This window comes from Sceloporus undulatus, chromosome 1 (assembly GCF_019175285.1).
Source record: "Sceloporus undulatus isolate JIND9_A2432 ecotype Alabama chromosome 1, SceUnd_v1.1, whole genome shotgun sequence".
Lineage (NCBI taxonomy): Eukaryota > Metazoa > Chordata > Lepidosauria > Squamata > Phrynosomatidae > Sceloporus > Sceloporus undulatus.
In genome coordinates this window covers 85,414,734-85,437,128 of record NC_056522.1, presented here as the reverse complement: position 1 = coordinate 85,437,128, position 22,395 = coordinate 85,414,734, and the positions used below count along the sequence as shown (strand labels likewise).

Here is a 22,395-nt window from a genome sequence, read left to right as displayed (position 1 = left end):
CAAAACAGATGGCCTGATAAATCCGGTTTCTAGCTGGCTTGAGGGCATGGTATTTAGACATGCCACACCCCCAAGTCACCTGGAAGCCACACTGGTGATTACACGCTGGCTGGCTTCCAGGTGACTCAGGCGTGGTGTTTAGACGTCACTTGCTCTGGAGTCAGTGAAAAGCCAGCTCCAGGAGCAAAGAGGCAGCTCTTTTCCACCCCAAATAGGAACTGATTTTCTCCGCTCCTATTTGGGGCAGAAGCTGGCCTGATTGGGGCCATGGTGTGTGGTTGCCGTGGTTCACACCCAGCTTTCTCCAGGGTGGTTTGAAGCCATCCCTTCAGGGCCATCTGCTTCAGCCATTAGTCATTGCTCATGAGGAGAATATTAGTTATAAAACAGTGCAGCCCAGTTACAAATGCTTATAAATCCACTATGTTCATCTTTTTGTGGTGTCCTTGTGATAAGTATTCTGTGGTTTTTTAATTATCCAAATACAGATTTTGCACAGATATTTTGACTGCTAGTTTATCTTTCATGATCATCTTGTGTGGACACTATGATTTTCTTGCTTGCATTTTAGAATGCATTCTCTGTATTACAAAGAGGCCCTGATGATTCCTCTATTTTTTTCCAGAGTTCCTTGAATTTAGTATTGTTGCCATTGGTAAAATGCCACCGTGTGTTGTATAAACCCTCAGGCCACGGATCATCTCAGGGTGTTACTAACACAGCTCCAGCTGTTCTCACTCTTACATTATTCTCTTCCTTCTTTGGCAGCATTTCTTTATAAATGTTATTGAAATAACACTAAATCATGATAGACAAAGTACAGCCTTCCAACACCTAATATTCCCCACTACAAGCTATACTGCCTAGAGCTGGTGGGAGTTATGGTCGAACAGCTCACCTCTGTTCTAAGGGCTAAGTCCAGTTGTAGTCTTAATTAGAATAGGTCAACTGAACCAATGGAAACTTTATGTCATTAATTTACTCAGGTTGGGACCAACAATTGGATTTAGCCCTGATTAGTAGAGAGCCAGTACGGTGTAGTGATTTGAGTGCTGGACTATAACTCTGGAGACCAGGATTTGAATCCCATCTGAGCCCTGTAAACCCACTGGGTTTATAATGCAACACAGATAATAGAATCTCAGGGTAGCATACAATAACATAAATTAATCGATAATTTAAATAGACTAAGATCTTATTAAACAATTTGACACATTAAAACAAGATAATTAAAATAGTTCTTTAAAATCAATTAAAATCTCTAGGCTACAAAACCACTGAGTTAAAGTAATGTTTTCCTCCTTCATTTATATTTTCTTGTTCCTATGGCCTAAATCATATGTTGCATAACTGATTTGCTTGCAAATTATATTTTCTATGTTATGTTTCAACAAAGCACATGAAAATAATCAGTACTGCACCAGGTGGGCACCTCAAAAGAACAGAGGCCTTATTCTTTTCAAACTGGAAACTATGACATTTTTATTACATTGCATTTTTGGAATTTTAAGAATGCTTTTAAAAAGTGTGTAACATAGACATTTCCATCCCAGACTTCTGCGTATACAGTACTATCTATTTGAAATGCAGGTGTTTTAATAATACCTGTTTTTAAAAAAAGTTTAATATAGGAAGATGTCATTGATTTTATTGAATAATTAATGCTGATCATTAAGTTGTCACTATGAGTGAAATCTGAATACATTTGCAGTTTGAAAACATACAATGTACAGTCTGGGAAGCAAAGGAAAGCATTCAGTCTTTGGGTTTATTCCTTTGGTATTGGTGAACAGATAAGTATTGTTATCTTCCATAATAGAAGGACTGTTCAGAGTGAAGCTATTGAAAGGATTACAGTAATAGAAAGTGAAATTGATCCAGGGAGGATCCATCTTGCACAATTAAAGATAGTTCCATTTACTGAGCAATAAAAGAACAGACATGTTTAAGACACCATTTTCATTTATTTTGTAGGATTACCTTGACTGTATCACTAACCAATCCAAGCTTTCTTTGGGGACAGAGGAACGATCAGCATTGTTTGGAAACATAAAAGATATCTACCATTTCAATAGGTAAGTAAATGTTTGACTTAACTGAAAGCGTATACGGTGACTACTAATAAAAGTGATTGTTAGGTTCCCCCAGTCCACCAGCAGGTTAAACACTGAAATAAAAAAAGGAAAGAAAAGAGAGTGTATAATTCAGTACAGAATATAGCAAATATAGCTGTGGTATTAACATAAAACAAGAAGCAAGAAGCATAAAGTGTTTATGAGGTTCTACCATGACTCCTATTGACAAACTCATTTGGAAATCTTACTTTATTTAAAAATATTTCTAGGTGGGTGTAGAACAGGTGCTTCTTATATATCAACTTAGACAACAGGAAAACAAATACCAAGGTTCTTCTGACTCCATAGGTGTTCACCTTCTTCTCTTTTCCTCTTGCTATCTTCTTCTATGGGGGATAATGATTGGGGACTGTTAGAGCAATTGCCAAGTTTGGAAAGTAGCTTACTTTTTCCTGTTGCTGAATATAGGGGTGGGCCACCTGGTGCCCTCCACATGTTTTTCACAAGCCCCAGACAGCATGGCCAGTAGTGAGGGTCTGGGGTATTATCTAGCCATAGCAACCTGTAGAATATGATAGGAATGGGAAGCTTCTGAAAATACTGCACACTGTCTTCTCTCTGCAGCTGGGAGGTATGCATCTTTCAGAGTGGTCTTCACTGTACCTGTTTCTTTTTCTCCCTCTTGGTGGTGTTGGTGTTTACCAAAGCTACAAGGACCCCTGCATTTATTCTTGTTATCAATGCTTGCAGATGAGCATGCAGGGGATCAGGACTAGAGATATAAAATTTCTGGAAATTTTTGAAGCCATGGAAAAGAAAAGTTTTTCCCCCCATTTTCCCCCCAGAAAATAATTGACATTTTCAGGAAAATTGAAAAAAAAATGCAACATTAGCACTTTTTACACATTAAAAGTCACTGTTACTTTAGGAACACAAAATATGACTATGTACAATTTGATTTGGCATAAAATTATCACAATTGGTATATTAAAATACTGTGTATTCAAACAATTATTACAAATGGAATTTACTTTTATTTATTTATTTTTAATTTTTATTTGTAACAAATTGAGTAACAATCTCCTGAACTCTATGGAACCTCTTTGGTTTTGCTAGTTTAAGTAGTGCTAGCCAACAAAAACAAACAACAATAAAAAAACAAAAGGAAGCATCAACATTATTAACAAAGAAAAATTATTTATATTTCCTCTGCACAGTATTGAACAGACATAAAGCACACACTCCCATAAAAGGAATTGGGGGAGGAGGAGAGAAGTGTGTGGAAGGAAGAGGGACTAAGATTCAATGAATAGGCATGCCATTTAATCAGACTCATTTTCTGAGCTGAGGGCTATATCCACGCTGCAGAAATACTCCACTTTGACACTACTTTAACTGTCATGACTCAATGCTAGAGAACGCTAGATGTCTCATAAAACTACAGTTCCCAGAATTTCATAGCATTGAGCCATGGTAGTTAAAGTGGTGTCAGACTGGATTATTTCTGCAGTGTGGATGCAGTCCTGTTTATCAGTATCAGTTTCATTCTCTGCTTCTACTTCATTAGGTTTGTCATCATCCAGTTATCATGAACTTCTAAAAACCAAAGGTTTACCCAGATTGAAACAAGCTTCTCTAACCTCTCTCATGTCAGTTTATTTCTTGATTTATTGGCTTCCTTGATTGGCTTCCTTGATTATCCACCTGTAATGTTGTCTCCTTTTTCCTCCTACCTTCTGCCTTGTCAGGCATTACTGCTTTTTCTAGTTTGTCATGTCTTCTTGTAACATGACCAAAGAACAACAGTATTATTTTAGTCATCTTAGGGGTGAAATGGGCAGCCAAGAAGGAGTGGTCCTGGTTGCGATCGGGTCAGGAACATGGCGACTGCATGGCTGCTCGGAAAGTGGGCAGCTGCCTGTGGTCTCAAGCCACACGCTACAGGAGCTGGATGAAAATGGGTCCATTTTGATCTGGTCCTTTGGAAAGATTGCAGCATCAAAATGGCTTCTGGCCACTTTTGGGGAATGTGTTGGATAAACACCACACCTCCAAAATGGCCAGAAGCCATTTCATTTAGCCCATGTGTTTCAGGACATGGTTTCTATGAAGAATTCAGGCTTGATTTGCTCCTGTACCAATTTATTTGTCTTTTTGGCAATCAAGGATATCTGCAGAACTCTTCTCCAGCACAACATTTCACATGAGTTCTTTTCCTGTCAGCTTTCTTCACTGTTCAGCTTTCACAACCATACATAGAAATGGGAAATATGATGGCATGGACAATCTTAACTTTATTATTCAATGATATATCTTTACACTTAAGCATGTAGAAAAGCAAAAAAAACAAAACAAAACAAAACAATGTGGAGACAAGCTCTGTGTGCTCTGGGATGGTCAACTGTTTATTCAAAAGTATACCTACCCTTCAAACTCAATGGAGTTGTAAACACTCTCCAAAATATAGGATCATAGAGATTAAAAGGAACAGAATATGCAACATTTCTTTATACAGTGCACCCTTGTTTTATGCAGGGGATCCATTCTGGACCCCCCCCCCCCCCGATTGCAAGTAATGGGGCTCATGCTCGTGGCGGCACATGCGTGCCACGGGCACATGCACCATTGTTTCTTCCAGTGCACAGCACCAGAAGAAGTGGTGCTGCTTTCAGCATATGCTGAAAGCAGCGTATAATGTGCCTGCGTGTGGCACGAGTGCACTGTATATACATATTGCAGATAGACCTTGAAAAGGCATAACTTGAAATATGTCTTGAAATACAACACAGGGACATCTGATGCAATCTCTCTAGGTGATTACTCAGCTTATAATTTTGATATGAATAGTATGGGTATTTTTATGTTATAGTTCATTAAGTGTTGTTCTGTCTTTTTAATAATTATATGCATATTTGTATTTGTTTCTAGCCCCTGTGGCCAAAATGCGTTGGGCTTTTCAAACGCTGAATAAATGGTTGACCATCCCAGAGCATGTGGAACATGTCTCCTCATTTTTTTTTCCTGAGCAGATGGGCCAGGATAGGAAGGGCTTGACCCAATCCAGATTGGTCCCTGGGCTGGTGCGGGGACGGGTGGGTGTTTACATGCCCACCAATCCCTGCACCATGGACCATTTACTGCCACACACAGTTTCATTGTTTTCACCATCTGCTTTAAAGTGATGTAAATTCATCTGTGGTCATTATTTTTTTCTTAATGTTCAGTTTTAACATTTAGCAGGGGGTTTTCTGGTCAACACAGATGAAGTCAGCTTATACGTATGAGTTCAGTTCCTCAGGGAATCACATAGAGAGAACATACCAAAAGAATGAAAATGCTGTGGCAATCAGGATTATCACTGATAATATGCTGTAAAGGTCAGACTTGTACTGTGAATTATCTGCAGTCTTTTGTCTGAAAATAAGTTGCATCTACTTACAGAAACAATTAATGACAAAAGCTATTTGGTTACCCCTCCAGTAGATCAAAGTTAGATAAACAGCCAGCACATGAAAGCTTGTTTATAAACCCTACAAGGCAAAGTTGTAAAAAAAAACCTGTATTGTGCAGGAAAAGATTTGGGAGCTTAAGTAGGGCATGGTATTTTCTCTTTTCTCCTTTAATGCCTTCAGGCTGACTTTCTTGGAGGGGAGTTTATCATCACTGAGGGTAGCGTAGCAGGATGGGGCTGGGAAAGTACACTTCAGAGAGAAGGAGATACATGTGTGAGCTTGTAATGCATGGCAACCACAATGGTGGCATGGAGTCAGGGGTCATCAGATTTCCCTTAGAGTTCAGCTGTGATTTTCACATTGGAGGTTTCTAAAATGGATTTTCCTTTATTGTAATGAAAAATATTATTGGCATAGCATGGTCCTGAATGGGCAGTTAAGACCTATTAGCTTTCCAAAAGCCTAGTCATAATGTAGATGGAGACTGCTAGAACTGGGGTGTTGTTTTGGCTCAACACAGATGCTTGCACTTTTGGTCTCTCCTTGGTATCCATAGCGTATGGGGACTGTCATGACAAGATCTTGCATTTCAAACAGCAGCTGTCAGTAGCTCTCTCTCTCTTATTATTACATATGTGGAGTAGGAGTTACATAAAGCTATCTTGGAAAAGAGCAGCGCTGTGGAGATAGAGATGTGTGTGCCTCCATGTTTTTGTAGCAGTAGGAACAAGACTTAATAATATTGTCTAATCTAATCATTCTAATGCAATGGGAAATCAAAATGTTAGTTTTGTCCAAGTACAGTGGGCCCTTTCCTTACGAAAGGGATCCGTTTCCCCTGCAGAAGGGAAATACTGTGTATGGTGGAGTCCCATTAAAAACAATGGTGCTCATGAATGCGGTGCACCACAGGTGTGTGCACCACAGATGTGTGCACCATTGCTTCTTCTGGCGTGGGTTTCAGTACATGCTGAAGCCCCGTATGGCGTGCCCATGTATGATGTGGGAGCACTGTAATCCTATTGTAAAAGGAAGCTTAGAAGCTACATGTAAGTGCTGCATAATTTGGTCATGTTATAGTCATAACTGTAAAAGGAAATATTGGAATAATAGTAACAAATAAAACATTAATGTCATTGTAACTTTATAGCAGAAAACAATATTAAATGGGGATCCTTTATTGTAACCTACGGTGCTTTAAAAATGCAACATTTCAGTTGCAGACAGTATATGTTCTTATATGAATTTCTGTTTAGAAAAAAATACTAGCAGTTTTCCCTTTTTTGTTTGTTTGAACTAGTGAACTTTTACAAGACTTGGAAAACTGTGACAGTGACCCAGTAGCTATAGCAGAATGTTTTGTATCTAAGGTAAGTGATATTATTTTCTTGTTCATGTTAGTCTGAGCTCTGTTTTATTGCAGCCTCTTTGTACATAACATTTCCAGAGGATGATATCAGTTTGAAGTCGAAGGCTTTCATGGCCGGCATCCATAGCTTTTTGTGGGTTTTTCGGGCTATGTGGCCATGTTCTATAAGAGTTTATTCCTGACGTTTTGCCAGCATCAGATGCTGGCAAAACATCAGGAATAAACCCTTATAGAACATGGCCACATAGTCCAAAAACCCACAAAAAACTATGATGATATCGATGCTTACAACTGAGAGGTAATTTTGCAAATGTAATCACACAAAAGCCAAATAGTTTTACAGTTTGGCATGGACAAATGCTCAACTTTTAGTTCAGTTCAGACTTATGTTTCATATTTCAATACAAATTCAGATCCATTAACAAATTCATGTTTACATTTCAAAAATATCTAGACATTTTGATGTGGCTCAATGCTTATTTTTTGGCTCTACAATGAAGACATCTTTTCCCCCTTCTGCTGAGGTTGCCTGAGAGCTCTGTAGTGGTGGGTGGCCTAGAAGTGTGTGATTGGGGGAAAACTGACTCTTGGTTCTTTTTCCAAAGTACTTTGTGGGCTGTATGTGTTATACCTTAGAGGTATGGAAATAATTTTGTCCTTTCAGCTGAGCACCAGAGAGAGAACACAGAAGGCAGGTGTTGTCCAGTTTGGTTAGCAATCTGCCCCGAACCTATTTCCCCTTATATTCCTCCTCTCTCCAGCCTTGCTTACCTCAATAAAAGTTACTTGTATTCATTGTGTCAAACTTAATATGGTGGTATCATCTGGAAGGACATATTTATGTCTTAAAATAAATGTTTGTATATTTATACTTGGGAGCTTTCTTTCTTTTAAGTCATGCAAGATGTTAATAGTTGCATGGATTTATGGCTGCTTGTCTGTTGGCCACTATCCATGCTGCTCAGTTCTCACTGAACATCAAAAGATCCTTCTTCACATGCCAAGGAGAAATGCAAGTTTGATAGAACTATAAATAATCAAAGCATTAAAACAAAATATCTAGAATACTGGCCAAAATCCTGGGTCAGGAGAAGTATTGTAAAGTTCCACACAAGGAAAAGCTACAAAGTATCTTCCCCCTCATGCCTCCCAACCCACATTTAGCTACTGCATTCCCCCTACACCACCAATTTACTGGCTGGTAGAAAGAGGGGAAGTGGCACAGAAGCATCCAGCTGTGTTTCTATATCTGGATGCGCAGTGATAAGGTATCCTCTGGGACCTCCAAAGATTCTTCCAGAAGTCTAGGAGGTTGACCTCAGTGATGTATGTCCAGCTATAGGAGCTGCTCCATTGTTCTTCACTACTGGTCAGTAAAATGCTGGTGGGAGGTTAAAGCAACTGAATAGTGGGTTTGGGGTGGAGTTTAGTCATTGCACAAGGTCAGTAGAGAATTCTAACCTCTACAGTGACAAAAAAACAAACCAAAACAGGCTTATGCAGGCATAAGTTGGACTTGTGCCACAGTAAGTCACCATTAGGATGCCAGATGCTGTCTAAAGGATTTCCATCAATTTTGTAATACTAATACAAATCATTAATTTGAATGTTAATTATATTTCTACTAAACTTTAATATATCATTCTTTTCCCTGTTTGTTTTATAGCCACATTAGTTAAGGTTGTTCCTCTGGTGTGATATTAAAACTCACAGTGTTTCATCTCCATAGCAAGCCAAATCCACCTCAGTGAATTTGTGGAATCTGAAATGTATGAAGAAAGTCACAACCCACTTGGAGAGAATCTGTGGGGGACGGGTAGCTCCCTTGTCAGTGGGTCAGTGAAGCAGCTCAGGGTTTTAGTCCAAACTTGAATTAACCAAGGTCCTGAAACTGGCTTGGGAATAGGATTCAGTAACTTGAATATGGCCGTTAAAGTTTGCATGAAAACCCAGAATGGTTTCACTATTACACTGATATGAGAGCCACCAACCATTACTGCAGAAAACACTGGTTCAGTGGAATACAACTACAGTAGAACCCCCATTTCTGCAGAGAATGTGTTCCCTGACTAATTGTGGAAATATGAAACCATGGATAATAGCAAACCCTATTGTAATGAATTACTTCTGGTGGAAGTTGACCATTGAGTCACACTGGAGTGACACAGAGATTCTTAGAGAGAACACCTTTCTAGGCATTTCTCAATCCTCCAGTGTGACCCTATGGTCAACCTCTGCCAGAAGCATACCACAGAGTTGCCTTGGAGACTAGAAAATGGCTAGAGAAAACATAATTTTTTTGGACATGGATAATTGAAACCATGGGTACCGGTCCCATTGATATGGGGTTCATACTGTATATAACCAATACCAGTTGTTCCTCTAGCTAAAATGCTGTTGGTGATTCCTAAGTAGAGTAGAACCATTGAATCAATTATCGAATGTTGAGTAAACACTTAAGTGAAACCCATTAATTGAGTAATTGTACTTTAGTCATGACTAGCATAGCATTCAGGCCCATATATCGATAAACCACATATGAATGGAAGCCATCAGAGCATGGAAAAATATTTGCTGGACTACAACTTCCAGGATTTCCCCATCCAGCATGGCCAGAAAGCCTAAGAACTTGGAGGAGCCTGGGAGTAGTAGAGAACATGCTCTTGGAATAGCAACCAATGAACCAACAACATCCTGAACAAAGGCCCCAGCAGCAAATAACAGACTTTTGCAGATCACAAAAGCTTTACAAGCAAAAATGAAAGCCAGGCCTCTTTGCCTTTGCTTACTGATATTCTGGGCATTTTTAAAACATGCATTTATGCATGAACACCAGGAAACATTAACTGAATGACTGCAACAATTGAAGTACACAGCTGGCAGCCTAGATATTTTACAAAGAAATTGTTAGGTTGACTGTTTTTTTTGGGTGCCAGAGTGGACAGGGAGGGCAGAATGCATTCAGCTTCCACACCTGCATCCCCTAGTCCAACTCCAGAACTCTTCTGGTGGATTGCAGGACCCTTCAGAACAGTACTGGAATATACTGGGGCCTTCAGGGAAGGACAGAAAGGAAAGTCCCATTGGGCAAATGAAAGTCACACATGTAACATTGGGTGTTGCCCAATCATCTTTATATTTTTGATTGGTTTTTGAATGGGTCTTACAATAACTGCTGACTTCAGTTCATTTTCTAATCCCAATTGTATACTTTCATGACAACATCTGCTGAAATACAGAAGAAAAAATATAATTCTTAGGATAATGGGCAACAATTTCATTTGCAGGATGTTTCACAGTTACATGATGTTATGATTAATTGACCATAAATGTTTAGCATAGTTATAGTGAACTAAATAGCTGTTTCTTGTGTTTTTTGTACTTGCTTGCTTTTAAAATCTTATTTACAGTTAGGATACAACTTGAATGTTGAATTTTGCATTTGAAGGGAGAATCCTCACCTCTCTTACAATGAGAACTAGAATGTGAACTTATTCCACTTCCTAATTACAGACTGTAATGTTTCTGGAGTAGATTGTGGTTGACTCTATTATTAGTTCATGGCAGGAGTAGCTTTCAGCTGTAGCTGTTAATTTAAAGCCTACACATTTAATAGATTGTAATTCACCATTACTGTTTTTCATGTGAGTGAAAACAGCTACAATATATGTATTTCAAATCAGAAATGCAGGCCTAACACATCAGCAAAGGCTCAGCTGAAGTCTTCTATAATTACTGAGTGGGCTGTGACTGTCTAATAATAAGACAGTCTTTTAAGTAGAGCAGCAAGTTCTTTTTTAAAAAAGAAAAGTCAGGTACACTATGCTTACCAGATGACCTCATGCACTGTGAAATGCTCCATAAATCCTTATCCTTCTCTTCTGCTTTGCATACCCTCAGCTTGAATGTTTAAGACCAAGGGTGTGGAGATTGCATTAACTGACTCTTTTTGTTTTTTAAAGCAAATTCATCCAATTCATGGTTTGCAGAACTATTGACAAAAGCATGTGTGTATCATCTGGTTTCCCATGACTGGGAAAAAAACTGTGAGCTTCAGTATCTTCTTCCTCTTTCCCAGTAGCCACTTCTATTTGAAATATCAGACTGAAGACTAGAGAGTGCTCCTGTCTCTTTAAGGATTGTGTAGAAAAGGGAATTTCAGCAGGTAATGCTCATCACATAACCAGGTAACATGCAATACTTGCTGAAAACCTTTCTTCTACACAGCCATTAAAAGGAACAGGAATCCTCTCCAGTTGTCATGCACACCTAAAAGGTTACATATTTGAAAAATATTACAAACCAACCTGTTTAAGCGTACAAAATGCATACATTGAGGGAAAGGTTTCTGAGGTTCTTTTCCAGATGTCCTTGTCAAGCAAGATGAGGGGTAGTCACAAAAGCGTGAGTCTTCTCAGTGGTGCTAAGCCAATGTGGACTCAACTGATGCCCACATTGCAATGGTTTAGTACCAGGCAAAGGCTTCTTTATTCTCTCAAGCTTTTTAGCCTTTAAAAACATGTTAGTGCTTTTTAAACTCTTACACTTCTGATATCCTTTGCTGTTAATTTTGGCTTTTATTTGTTTTAGATATTATGTTTACTATTATAATGTTACTGTTACATTCTTGAGTTTTGGTTTTATTTTGTTAACTTGCTTCAGAAGGTAGGCAGTATAAAAATGTAGCTGCTCAACACTGAAATTAAAACCATGCCTGTTCAATAAAAGATAAACTATTCTCAGCTTTGCACGCTACTTACTGTAGTTTTGCCCTGAATTGTTGCTTTCTTGTTGGCTAATCAGAAATCTGTACATTGTGGAAAGAAAAATATAATTTCCTATTTCTGAGAAAGATGAAGAAATAAACAATAAAACCTAAGTCCAATTCCTAGTCCCAAATAGAGTAGACTTATTGAATCAATTGCTGAATGGTAAGAGCTCCTATATAAATTATATTGGATCAATAGGTCCGCACTACTTGGGACTGGCAATTAGGTTTATGGGTGATATTTCACAGTGAATTAAATGACAGTAATGTGAGTCTATTTTCAGAAAAAGATTTCTAAATAGCACTGTTACACACTTATGGTAACTAAGTTTTGTCTGTACATGAATGGGTAGAAAAACTTGTCATATATTGGTATTTTTGGATGGATGGAAGTGAAGCTGTAAAAATGATGGCAAGTAATGTTGAGTTCTATGCAAGGCGGTTTCTATATAAGGGATGATTTCAAAAATTTCTACAGTGTTGTGATAAAACCAATATACTAAATGAACCTTTTCCCTCCTGATCTTATACAGAGTGAAGATTTCCACATATACACACAGTATTGTACCAATTATCCAAGGTAGGAGTGTTTTATTTTTTATGTGTTCTTTTGAAAGCTGATAAGTACATTGAAATACGACTATAAAAATTAGCATTCAGGCAAAAATATATGATATTATGATTAAGAAAGGCAAATAACAAGAAAGAAAGTAGAAAAGAGGATTCATGCTTCTCTGAATGGTGCCTGTATGAAACATCAAGTAAGATATTACATTTATTGCAGACTAATGACTTCATTTGAAAATAGAATAATACTTGATTTTCCAGTTCATGGGGTAACTACTGAATGCTGAGAATGTGCACTGCAGCATAATACATATCATGAAGGAGAAGTTTGAGTTCTTAAAAATAATATACTAGGTATTTCATGTTGTTAGGCTACTCATACAGTACATAGGACTGTGAAGCCTACATATCCAGCCAGCCATTTTGTAAGGTTTCTCTGTTTTGCCTACCAGGTAGAAGTATTTATTTGGAGTAAGGTGGGGGCAGGCCTGCCAAGAATGGATTTGTTGCCAGGGTGAAAACTTGTCAGGGCTCCTGTCCCCAGGGGCATCACTAGGGAGTGTGTTTCAGATCTTCCCTCAGTTATACCCTAAGGAGGGGGTGACGTTCACTGCTCCCAAAAAATCTGCCTTTTGGCAGAAATGGGCAGTGGCATTTGCCTATGTCTGAATTAAAATTGAAGAGATAGTGAGAATGGGGCGAAGTCCCAGTGGAAGGAGAAAGGAGAGGCCCCAGTTGTTTTTTAAAAAAATAAAATGTTAATTTTTTAAAATATATATATTTTAAATTTAATTTAAAATTTTTCTTTTTCTTTAAAAACATAATATCTTCCCAATTTTCACTTTAATCACACAAAACTATGTACATGTACAGTGGTGCCTCGGGTTACGAAATTAATTCGTTCCGCGGCTAATTTCGTAACCCGAAAAACCTTCGTAAGCCGAATTGCCATAGGCGCTAATGGGGAAAAAAGCCGCGGCTCTGCCGCGGCTCCATTTAAAACAGCGCCGGAGTTTTTTCGTAACCCGAAAAAACTTTCGAACCTGAAACAATAAATCCCTATGGGATTTATTCGTTATCCGAAAAATTCGTAACCTGGGTATTTCGTTATCCCGAGGTACCACTGTATATGTGTTTAGGCTGTGTGTTGTGTTGTAATTTAATGGTATGTTTTTATTTTGATAGTTGTTTATTTCTCAACTATTACCATTACATCCAGTGATATATTGGATAATGATTTATGACTAACATTAGTACAAAAACATTACTAAGGATTTTGTATGATGTGGTTATGGAAAGAAGTCAATGTGTGTGGGGGGTGACACCATGAATTACCTAGGGATGCACTGCTTTTAATAGTTATGTAGATAAGGAATTTAAGCAGGTATAATTTGACACTTGGTTGTGTGGACAACCAATATGTGCTGAAAGGTACAGGAGCCCTCTCCAGTTTTCATTCTGGCACTCTATACCCAGCTAGTGTTGACTAATTTTTCAAACAGCAAAACAGACTATGCCAAGGTAGCTCAAGACTAACTGGTGTATGTGAACCAAGCCTTTATAAATACAACCTCAAATGTTATAAATCCAGCTCCCTTATAACAGTTTTAGGCTGCCATAAGAATAGAGGTCTCTTGAACCCAAAAACTCTTGTGAGAGGCTCTCCTCTCACAAAATTTGAAGCAAGTCTTTATATATGCCTCCCTCATGTACTACTCACTTCTTGCCTTGACCCTGCACGCATTAAGAGCAAAAAGCCTGGGTACTGTCACACTCAAAACGTACCGACCCTCTACAGCATTTGGTATATAATTTGAGGTTATTTTGCTGCATACCAAACACTGCATTCTGTTGTGAGCACAGCTAGTGCCTACTCTTCCTGCTCTCTCACTGGAAATAGGGCTGCTCTACCCCAAAGGCAAAGGATACGCGCAACATAGACTTGGGGCATCAATAATTTGTACCTGCTTTCTCCTGTTCTATGATATCATGATATCTTTGATACAGTAGCACTCTCTGCTGTTTTAAAGTGCAAACTCTAGTGGCAAGACACCTTTCTTCTCAAGGATCTTCAAAGCGAAAGAACTGTGATGAAGGAAAGCATCTTTAAACCCTAGGCAAAGTCAGTAATTACAGTTTGTAGATTGTACAGTTGCCAAAAGCAATACTTGTAAGAATCTTGCACGTGCTTGAAGTGGCCTTATGGAGGTACTCAGTATGGTCAGTGCTGTGCATTTGAAGCTGTAATTTTCTGTATATTAATGTATGATTACACAGTGATTGTGCTTATATTATTCACAGGGTCAGTGTCTGTACTAACAGAATGCATGAGGAACAAATCCCTGGCCAAGTTTTTCAGAGAAAGACAAGAGGCTTTACAGCTTCTCTACCCTTGGATCCTATCTCTTAAAACCTGTCCAGAGAATACTCAAGTATCACCTGCTTTTACACGTATGTTGGCTTTAAGTACCTCTTCTTTGGATGTTTGCTTGCATTGTACAGCTCTAGACAGTAAGGGTCAAATTACATGTTTGTGTTATTTTTTTCAAAATTGTATAAACTGGCCATTTATCCACTAAACACCTTTGGAGATGATACAAATGTGAAGATCAGGAATCCTGCACCTGGCTTCCTACTGAAAGTCTTGTTCCAATCCATGTTTGTTCACCCTTAGAGGTCCTTGTGACTGCAAAATCAACTTTTGTTTGTAGAGTAGCAACCAGAAAGGAAGGAGGTATTTAGCAGAGAAACTGAGAACAGACAACTATTCAGATCAGAAGAATTGCTATGCCCTCCCCTCCCCCTTTCCCAGCATCAATAATGCAATGTATAGTTTGACCTTTTTCCTACTGACTCCAATCTTCCATGTTGTGGCCAAAGTACAACAGCGCCTCAGTTTAGTCATCTTTGCCTCCAGGGAAATATCAGGCTTGCTCTGATCTAGAGCTCTTTTGGATGCTGGGATTCCAGTAGTTTTTCTCACACAACTTATCAAATTGTTGATTTTCTTCTGTCAGCTTTTTGTTCCCAGCCAACATCCATACAGGTGATGGGAAAGTGGCTTGGACAATGGAGTTGTCTGTTAACTTGGAAATACTCTTCCTTTTTTAAAGCCTATTGATATATTTGGACAAAAATAGTCTATTGCTATTTGGACAAGAAAGGGAATCCTTGCGGCAACATCAATAAGGAAAACTATCTGGTACACCTCTCATTGTTTAGAGTGCAGGTGAGAGAACTGCATATCGAATTTCTTGTACACAGATAAGTAAAAGCTAAACCTTTTGCAGGCAGAAGGAATTAGCTTTCTTATCTGTGTACAAGAAATTCGAAATGCAGGCTCTCACCTGCACCCTAAACAATGAGAGGTGTGAACAGATAGTTGTCCTTTGAGTCTGAGGTATCGTTCTCTTCACTGGGGTTATGTTTGCCACTTTCTCTCTGTTACTGTTGCTTTGTTTTTGTGATGGATCCCTTCTCAAGGTGCCCCGTATTACAAACCTTAGGCTCCTGTCATTAATTTCACCTCTTTCCATGAAGAGCCCTCCCTGGTTCAGTGTACTTGGTCTCAAGGTGACTCCCATTTGGACCAGTGGGTGTTTTTCTGTGGTATGTATGACCAGACCCTCTATCAAAACGGGAACAGCTAGACACGTTGTAAAAAAAGAAAATAAACAAGTAGAAGTTTATTAAGCATAAGTAGATCAAACAACCCCTGAACTGTGGAAGTCAAAGGCTTTCATGGCCAGCATCGATAGTTTTTATGTGGGTTTTTCAGGCTATGTGACCATTTGTTCTAGAAGCGTTTATTTGTGGCATTTCCATATCTGTGGCTGGCATCGTGCAGAGAATGCTGGCATGGAAGAGGTGGGATAGCTATCTATCTATCTATCTATTATCTGTCTGTCTGTCTGTCTGTCTATCTATCTATCTATCCTGTGTGACTCTGATTTCCATGTTAATCTGGTATTGTGTTCTGTTGTTGAATGGCAAGGCCGCGAGGGGTGGGAATAAACCTCTGAACATTTAATCATTCACAGCTCCCCAAAACTCTACCCCAGTGTTTCTCATTAACTACTGTCTTGCTCTTTACAGCTTTCCCCTGTCTACCTTCTGTCAGAGACAAGCCTCAGTTTTCATCCTTTATATGTAGAGTTTGTTGTTGATGTGGCTTCAGGTCATTTTCCAACTTAAGGTGACCTAAGACCATAACCTATTACAGTGTTTTTCTTGGTAGGATTTGTTCCGAGGTTTGCCATGCCTTCCTCTGAGGCTGAGGAGCATGTTAATTTGTCCAAAGGTCACCCAGTGTGTACTGGCCCAGCTTGGGGATAACCATGTTTTCCATCCCAGATTTAAGACATGCCTTAAACAAAAAAAGTTCAGTCATAATCCTCCTTGTTTACTGCCTGCCAAGGACTGTGACATACCTAAATGTCTCTAGTATCTATCTTTCTGTCCAATCTATGTAGTGTGTCTTTCTAGTTTATCTATGTTTACATATCCAAAAGGATATTCTAACTGGGACAGCGACCCAAAAGCCATGGTCCAAAACATGATCTTGGGCTGTATATAATAATAATAATATAATAATAATAATATATTAATAATAATAATACTAATGTTTATTTATAAACCGCTTTTCCAAATTAGACCAAAGCGGTTTGTTTTGTTGTTAATTGGTTAGATCACAACGTTCTGCATGTTTGTCATAAAGTTGACATAATCTTGTCTTGCCTACTTTAGCCACTGATTTAGCGGATGTGGTATGGCATTCAAATGACTTTGATGCTAACCAAAGAGTTAATTATAAGACTTTTCCAATCATTTGAGACTTTTACTGTATAGGTGACAGTAGTATTGCAGTGTGTCCTGTGTAGTGTTTCCTACTAGCTTCAGTCCAGCCAATTCCCGAAGCTGCAGATTTCCTTGCACATTCTAATAGGAACCATGCTTTGGGATAAAGTTGTACATGTATGGATATCTAGGTATAACAAAAAAAAAAAAAACCAAGCCCTGAAGATTCAGGAGACTGAGAGGAATAAGGAGAAAGAACCACACACACACACACACACAGAGCGAGAGAGAGGAGAGAGGTAGAGGGAGATGAGGAGGAGCGCGAGGAGAGAGAGATGCAGTGCCCTGGTTTGGATAGAGCAATGGTGGGGCTGAAGGAGAACCTCACACATACGGGGCGAGAAGAAAGAGATCTGTGTTATTGGAGCAGGTTTGTGTAGGTGCACACCATTCACAGTACGGTATTTTGTAACTTTGTAAAACTTGCTCTAGAGACCCACAAAAAGATGGGCTGCTGCATCTGGAAATGTGTCAGGATCAGAAAATTAGGACTTCTTGCTTAATGTGGGGTTATTTTGCTTTTTTCTCTCCTTATTAGGAGATAGAAACCATCTTGACAAGGAACACTGAAGGCTAATGATTGTGGTTTTAGATGCCCATGATACAATGCAGAGGTTCGCATGGCATATTAATGACATGAAGAGGAAACATGAACATTGCTATCCGACTGCAGGTGAGCATACAGACAAAAAACCCCAAACAAAACACCAAACTTCCCAAATCATGAATCTTTTACCGCTTATCAGTTCTTTTCTGTATATGTACTGCACAACAGCATTTTCAAAGATTCAGCGTGAACTGAATTTGACCTTTGTGTATACTGATCACAAAATTTACTTTCCCAAGGGATGTATGTTCCTCCCCTTAGCCAAAGATAAATGTAGCAGCGAGGTCTCCTGCAATGTGGGCTTTAGCTGGGCTGCACATCTGCTCAATCAGGCAGTGGAAGAGTTGCCTTGGTCTTGTGGTGGCTGCAATAGAGAGCAATTTGAAAGATTTGCAAGGATGGAGGCTCTTCTGAAAGATCTTTAATCTAACAGGATTAGGGTTGTCTGTGAGGGGAGAGGCGGGCTTATCTATCATGCTTTTCAGGGGCCTTAAATAGGCTTGTGCCATTATGGTCCAGTTTCTTATTGCACTGGATGCCAAGATGGACTCCCTCCACACCCTCCTCTGTATTTGGGTTCTCTCTAGGTGTCAGTTGGTCACCTACTTTCCGAGGCTAGGAAGAAATTTTTTTCATTGACATTGTGGCTGCTTTTCACTTTCTCTGGCTTGGGTTTATATATGCTAAGCTTACTGTTTTCCACCTTTCACAAAGCTGTTGAGTTACCATAGTTCCTTCTTGCATCAGTTATTCAACACGACTGGTGGGTTTTAAGGTGACAGAGAAGAAAAACCCATACAATAAAAGGGATTAGGGATATGAACCTGATAAGAGGAAGGGTGGCTCTGGTGGCTCACATCATATGTGCGGGCAAACTATAGAGATGCCTACATCAAGACTGGTCTCTCTGCACTCCCTCCAATCCGATAATTCAGCTTAGGCTCAGTTTATTAAAAATACATTTTATTTGGTTGCATCACATGGCAAAAAACTTTATTGCTGTAACATCTAGACCTAAAATCCTATTTTTAGTCACAACTGGAACAGACCTACTGCCTAGGAGGGGTGCTGCCGAACTAAACACAGAAACTTGTCTTGGGGAAAGGCCACCCTTATTAAACTGACCATTAACAACCACAGCAATCGTATAGGTTGGCCCAAGCATAAGGTCATGATCTGGCACCATCAGACAAACACCCCGGTTGTTTGATGACAGCAACGGTCACCCTCGGCACGATCGAAAATCGGGATGACCCTGGGGCCATTGTATTGCCATAACAGCCATCTGGATGTATATCTCGATAGCCCCTAGTCACGGCACGCCAAACGTTATGGCCCCCCGCAATGGCCACAATGTATGCCCTCAGCATACCCCTGTCCACAAGGACTCCCACTCCAGTGCTCCGCAGCCCTGGAACCACTCACCCAGATCATGGCCTTGTGCTCTGCCCAAGTTGTGACAAGCAACACCAACCCGGCGGGAGGGAAGGGTGGGGAGCGAGCAAAATGGCCCCTCTAACTTCGGGCGCGTGCGGCCTATAAAGGCCTAGCAAGGGGGAGGGGCCTAGAGGGTTGCTCCTCCCCCTCCAGGCTGCACCACATCAGCAGCCTGGAGGACAGGAAGGACAACCATAGAGAGGCCCTCTCAGGGGTAGAGCGGCCCCTCCCAACCGTCTCAGCCGGCCTGGACGCTAGCAGGCATGCTGGGGCGCTCCGAGGCACACACACGGACAGTTGGCAAGCGCGCAGCCTCCCTGTGGCAATGCGGTGGGCGGTGAGCCCGCCTGCCGTCTTGGATCAATTACTGTAAAGTTTACATACCTGTAAATTCCAATGATTTAATGGGTCTCCTCCTTTTGGGACTAGCAGAGATTTAAAACCATGAGCCAAAATGTTAATTGCTATTCATGTAGAGACAGAATGCTTCCCCCTACCTACTCAGCTGTAGAACAAACTCAGTAGCATGGCCTGAGTTTACATAATTCGTGCTGTTTTTAAAAACATTCAGAAGCAACTTTTGTGTTGTTCATTTACACCCTTCCTGACTCGTCCCTCTCTTTCAGGAGATACCAAAGCTTACTGACTAACTGGAAAGGAACCAGACCTTGCTAGTTATGGAGAGCTGGTTTTAGAAGGAACCTTCCGCATCATAAGAGCCAAAATGAGCGCACTTTGTTCCTCTTTGACAAACGCTGCTTATTACTGAGAAAGGAGGAAATGGGTGTTTGCCTACAAAGCTCATATCTTGGTATGTCTAGTTGTTATTATGGGGGCAGTCTTAGATAATAAGCAGTTGTGTGCCAAAGGAGAAGAAATGAGATATTTTTGTGCTCAAATATAAATAATTTTTAAAAATTTTGTCACAGTTTCCTTAACAATCACCTCTGTGATAAGCCTTTCTTTCTTTTGCCGAGTGTGGCCAATCTCTGCTGTGGAAGTGTGATACCAAAGGAACCACTAGCTTTAGTGGTTTTCTACTACAAAATCCCAAAGATACAGCATACAGTTCAGTATTTAAGGGCCATAATTCAGCAGATACATTCTGGGCATGACCTTAGGGTATATACTTCTGATTATATGTATTGCAGGAGTTATGAATGCAGTGTTGCAACACTTCATTAGCAGACCATTTCCAGGTTTTGTAGGAAAATGGTGGTGCCTGTTTCCAGAGCCTGGGAAATAATACCCCTTTAGGTACTACAATCTCATTAACCGCTTTAGCTATAGGGGAGTTGTAGTCTACCAAAAGTAGCACCCAAAACTCTAGGCATGATCCAAGGCTCGCCTTATTACAACCCCTCCCCCCTCTACTGGATTAACAATAGCGTCTCAATTCACTTAATTGTAATACTCCAGGTGAGAACTGGCTTTTGTAAGCAGACGTTGAGCTGGTTCCCTTGGTCCTTGAGGTTAGCAAAATATTTTTAATGGATTTGGAATGATGTTCTTTTGCCTGCAGTGAGTTTGAGGTCAGTGGGAAAATCCCATTCTTTCATTCATTGAATTGATGCATCCTACGGGGTTCTGATATTGTTCATCCTTTGGAGCCAATTTTAGAGGGGGGGGAATAGACAGGGAGGAAACAGGTTGTATTGTAGTTCTCTCATTGAGTGGAGTGAGAGTTCCAATGGATTAATTGGTTGATGGGCGTGGTGGGGAGAAGTAGAGGATTGGGGACCTTGCGGGGTGTGTTGGAAAATGGGTGGTGGTTTGTCATTACACTCAAGACGTCTTCCATATTATCTTTTGAGGCTATGTGGTGAATAATTAATATTCAACTATGACTTGCTTCTCCTGGTTTGTGTACAAACTTGCCCTTTGCTGCTGACTGGGAAGGAATTCATAATTTTTATTTCAGGAGTGGCATTGTTAATCTGCAAGCAGATTTCTAAGGAATATTCGTTCGTGAGTTACTTTGGGAGCGCTTGCTTTACCTTCAATCCAATGGATTCCCTTGGCTTGATAGCGATGCTGTGGATTGGGTTATGTGGAAGGTCAGGAGTAACATTCCACTGCTACTTACCTATCTACAATGGAGAGAAGATGATTGCGGTTTGACGGAAGGGAAAAAAAAGGGGCGGCTGTTTGTCTAGAAAGCTCAAAAACCTAAAAATGCACACCCAAAAACATTGTTAAGCTTTGGTAACCGGAATTGTTGCCCCAATCCTTTTATCTCTTTGTACTTTAGATTGTTACAGTTTTGTGAACTATATTAAAGTGTTGTGAACTACCTTGAAAGGCCCCTTTGATAGCAGAAAAGCAGTAAAGGTGTTTAAAAAACAATAAGCGAAGAATAGTATCCAGAAATAAATATTTTAAAAGTGGTGCCGTGGTGCTGTGGGGGGGGAGGGGTCTGACCCTTTTGAAAGGGAAGCTCCAGTTTTTCCATGGGAAATCAGATTCTTCTCAGTATTGCCAGATTTCTTTTCCAGTGTTCCTTCTCTTTATATTTCTTCTAATTCTAACTATGGCTGCATCTGCACTGCAGAAATAATGCAGTTTTACACCAGTTTAATTGCCATAGTCCCATCCAATGGGATTCTGGAATTTGTAGTTTCTGTGACAGAAAAGGCTAAATATTTTACAAAACTACAAATCCTAGAATTCCATAGATTGAACCATGTGATTAAACCAGTGTCAAACATTTGTCTCTGTAGTGCAAACAAGGCTTACAACTACTTTTTCTTTTCTAATGTTTTGTGTGTTTTTATAATCTTGCAACAGGCTAAATCCCAGCAAGAGAAGCGCATTTGGATTCTTCATTTGAAGAGATTAATCCTGGAAAACCACCCTGCCAAAATCCCAGCTAAGGTAAAGCAACTAAAAAAAACCTTTTAGTGTGCTCTTGTTCACAGTCTCATTCCTTCCTTTCCTTTCTCTACTTTTCACTTTTCCTCTTTTCTGACTGTTGCATCTGGGAGCCACATAATGACAAACAGAACATAGATATGTTCAGTTGAATCAAAGCTTTTCTTGGAACTAGCCTTGCCTTCCAGGTTTTCAGAGATTATTCCCACAGTCTAGTTTGTCTGTCTGTTTGGAGAGCAAAACATAAAAAGCTCTTGAAATACTTATACTGGCAAGTAAAATTGTCATAAGAGGAGAGGAAGGCAACTCCTCTCAACTAGTCCTAGCTTAGCTCTGTGTATAATGACAGGCAGTAACTCTCCAGAGTTTCAGACAGTACTCTTTTCCACACA

The 22,395-nt window shown here is 39.8% G+C and overlaps 1 protein-coding gene across 1 annotated transcript in view; it reads left to right on the top strand.

The window, feature by feature from the left end:
• The window catches only part of PLEKHG1 (pleckstrin homology and RhoGEF domain containing G1), a 224,315-nt gene that overhangs the window by 178,241 nt on the left and 23,679 nt on the right, over positions 1–22,395 (top strand). Inside the window, 14 exon segments of the mRNA XM_042452173.1 lie at positions 1,975–2,075; positions 6,828–6,897; positions 12,198–12,252; positions 14,533–14,623; positions 14,625–14,686; positions 17,630–17,765; positions 19,762–19,792; positions 19,794–19,851; positions 19,854–19,906; positions 19,908–19,943; positions 20,110–20,115; positions 20,117–20,205; position 20,254; positions 21,920–22,006. Of these exon segments, the coding sequence (XP_042308107.1) occupies positions 1,975–2,075; positions 6,828–6,897; positions 12,198–12,252; positions 14,533–14,623; positions 14,625–14,686; positions 17,630–17,765; positions 19,762–19,792; positions 19,794–19,851; positions 19,854–19,906; positions 19,908–19,943; positions 20,110–20,115; positions 20,117–20,205; position 20,254; positions 21,920–22,006 (876 nt within the window).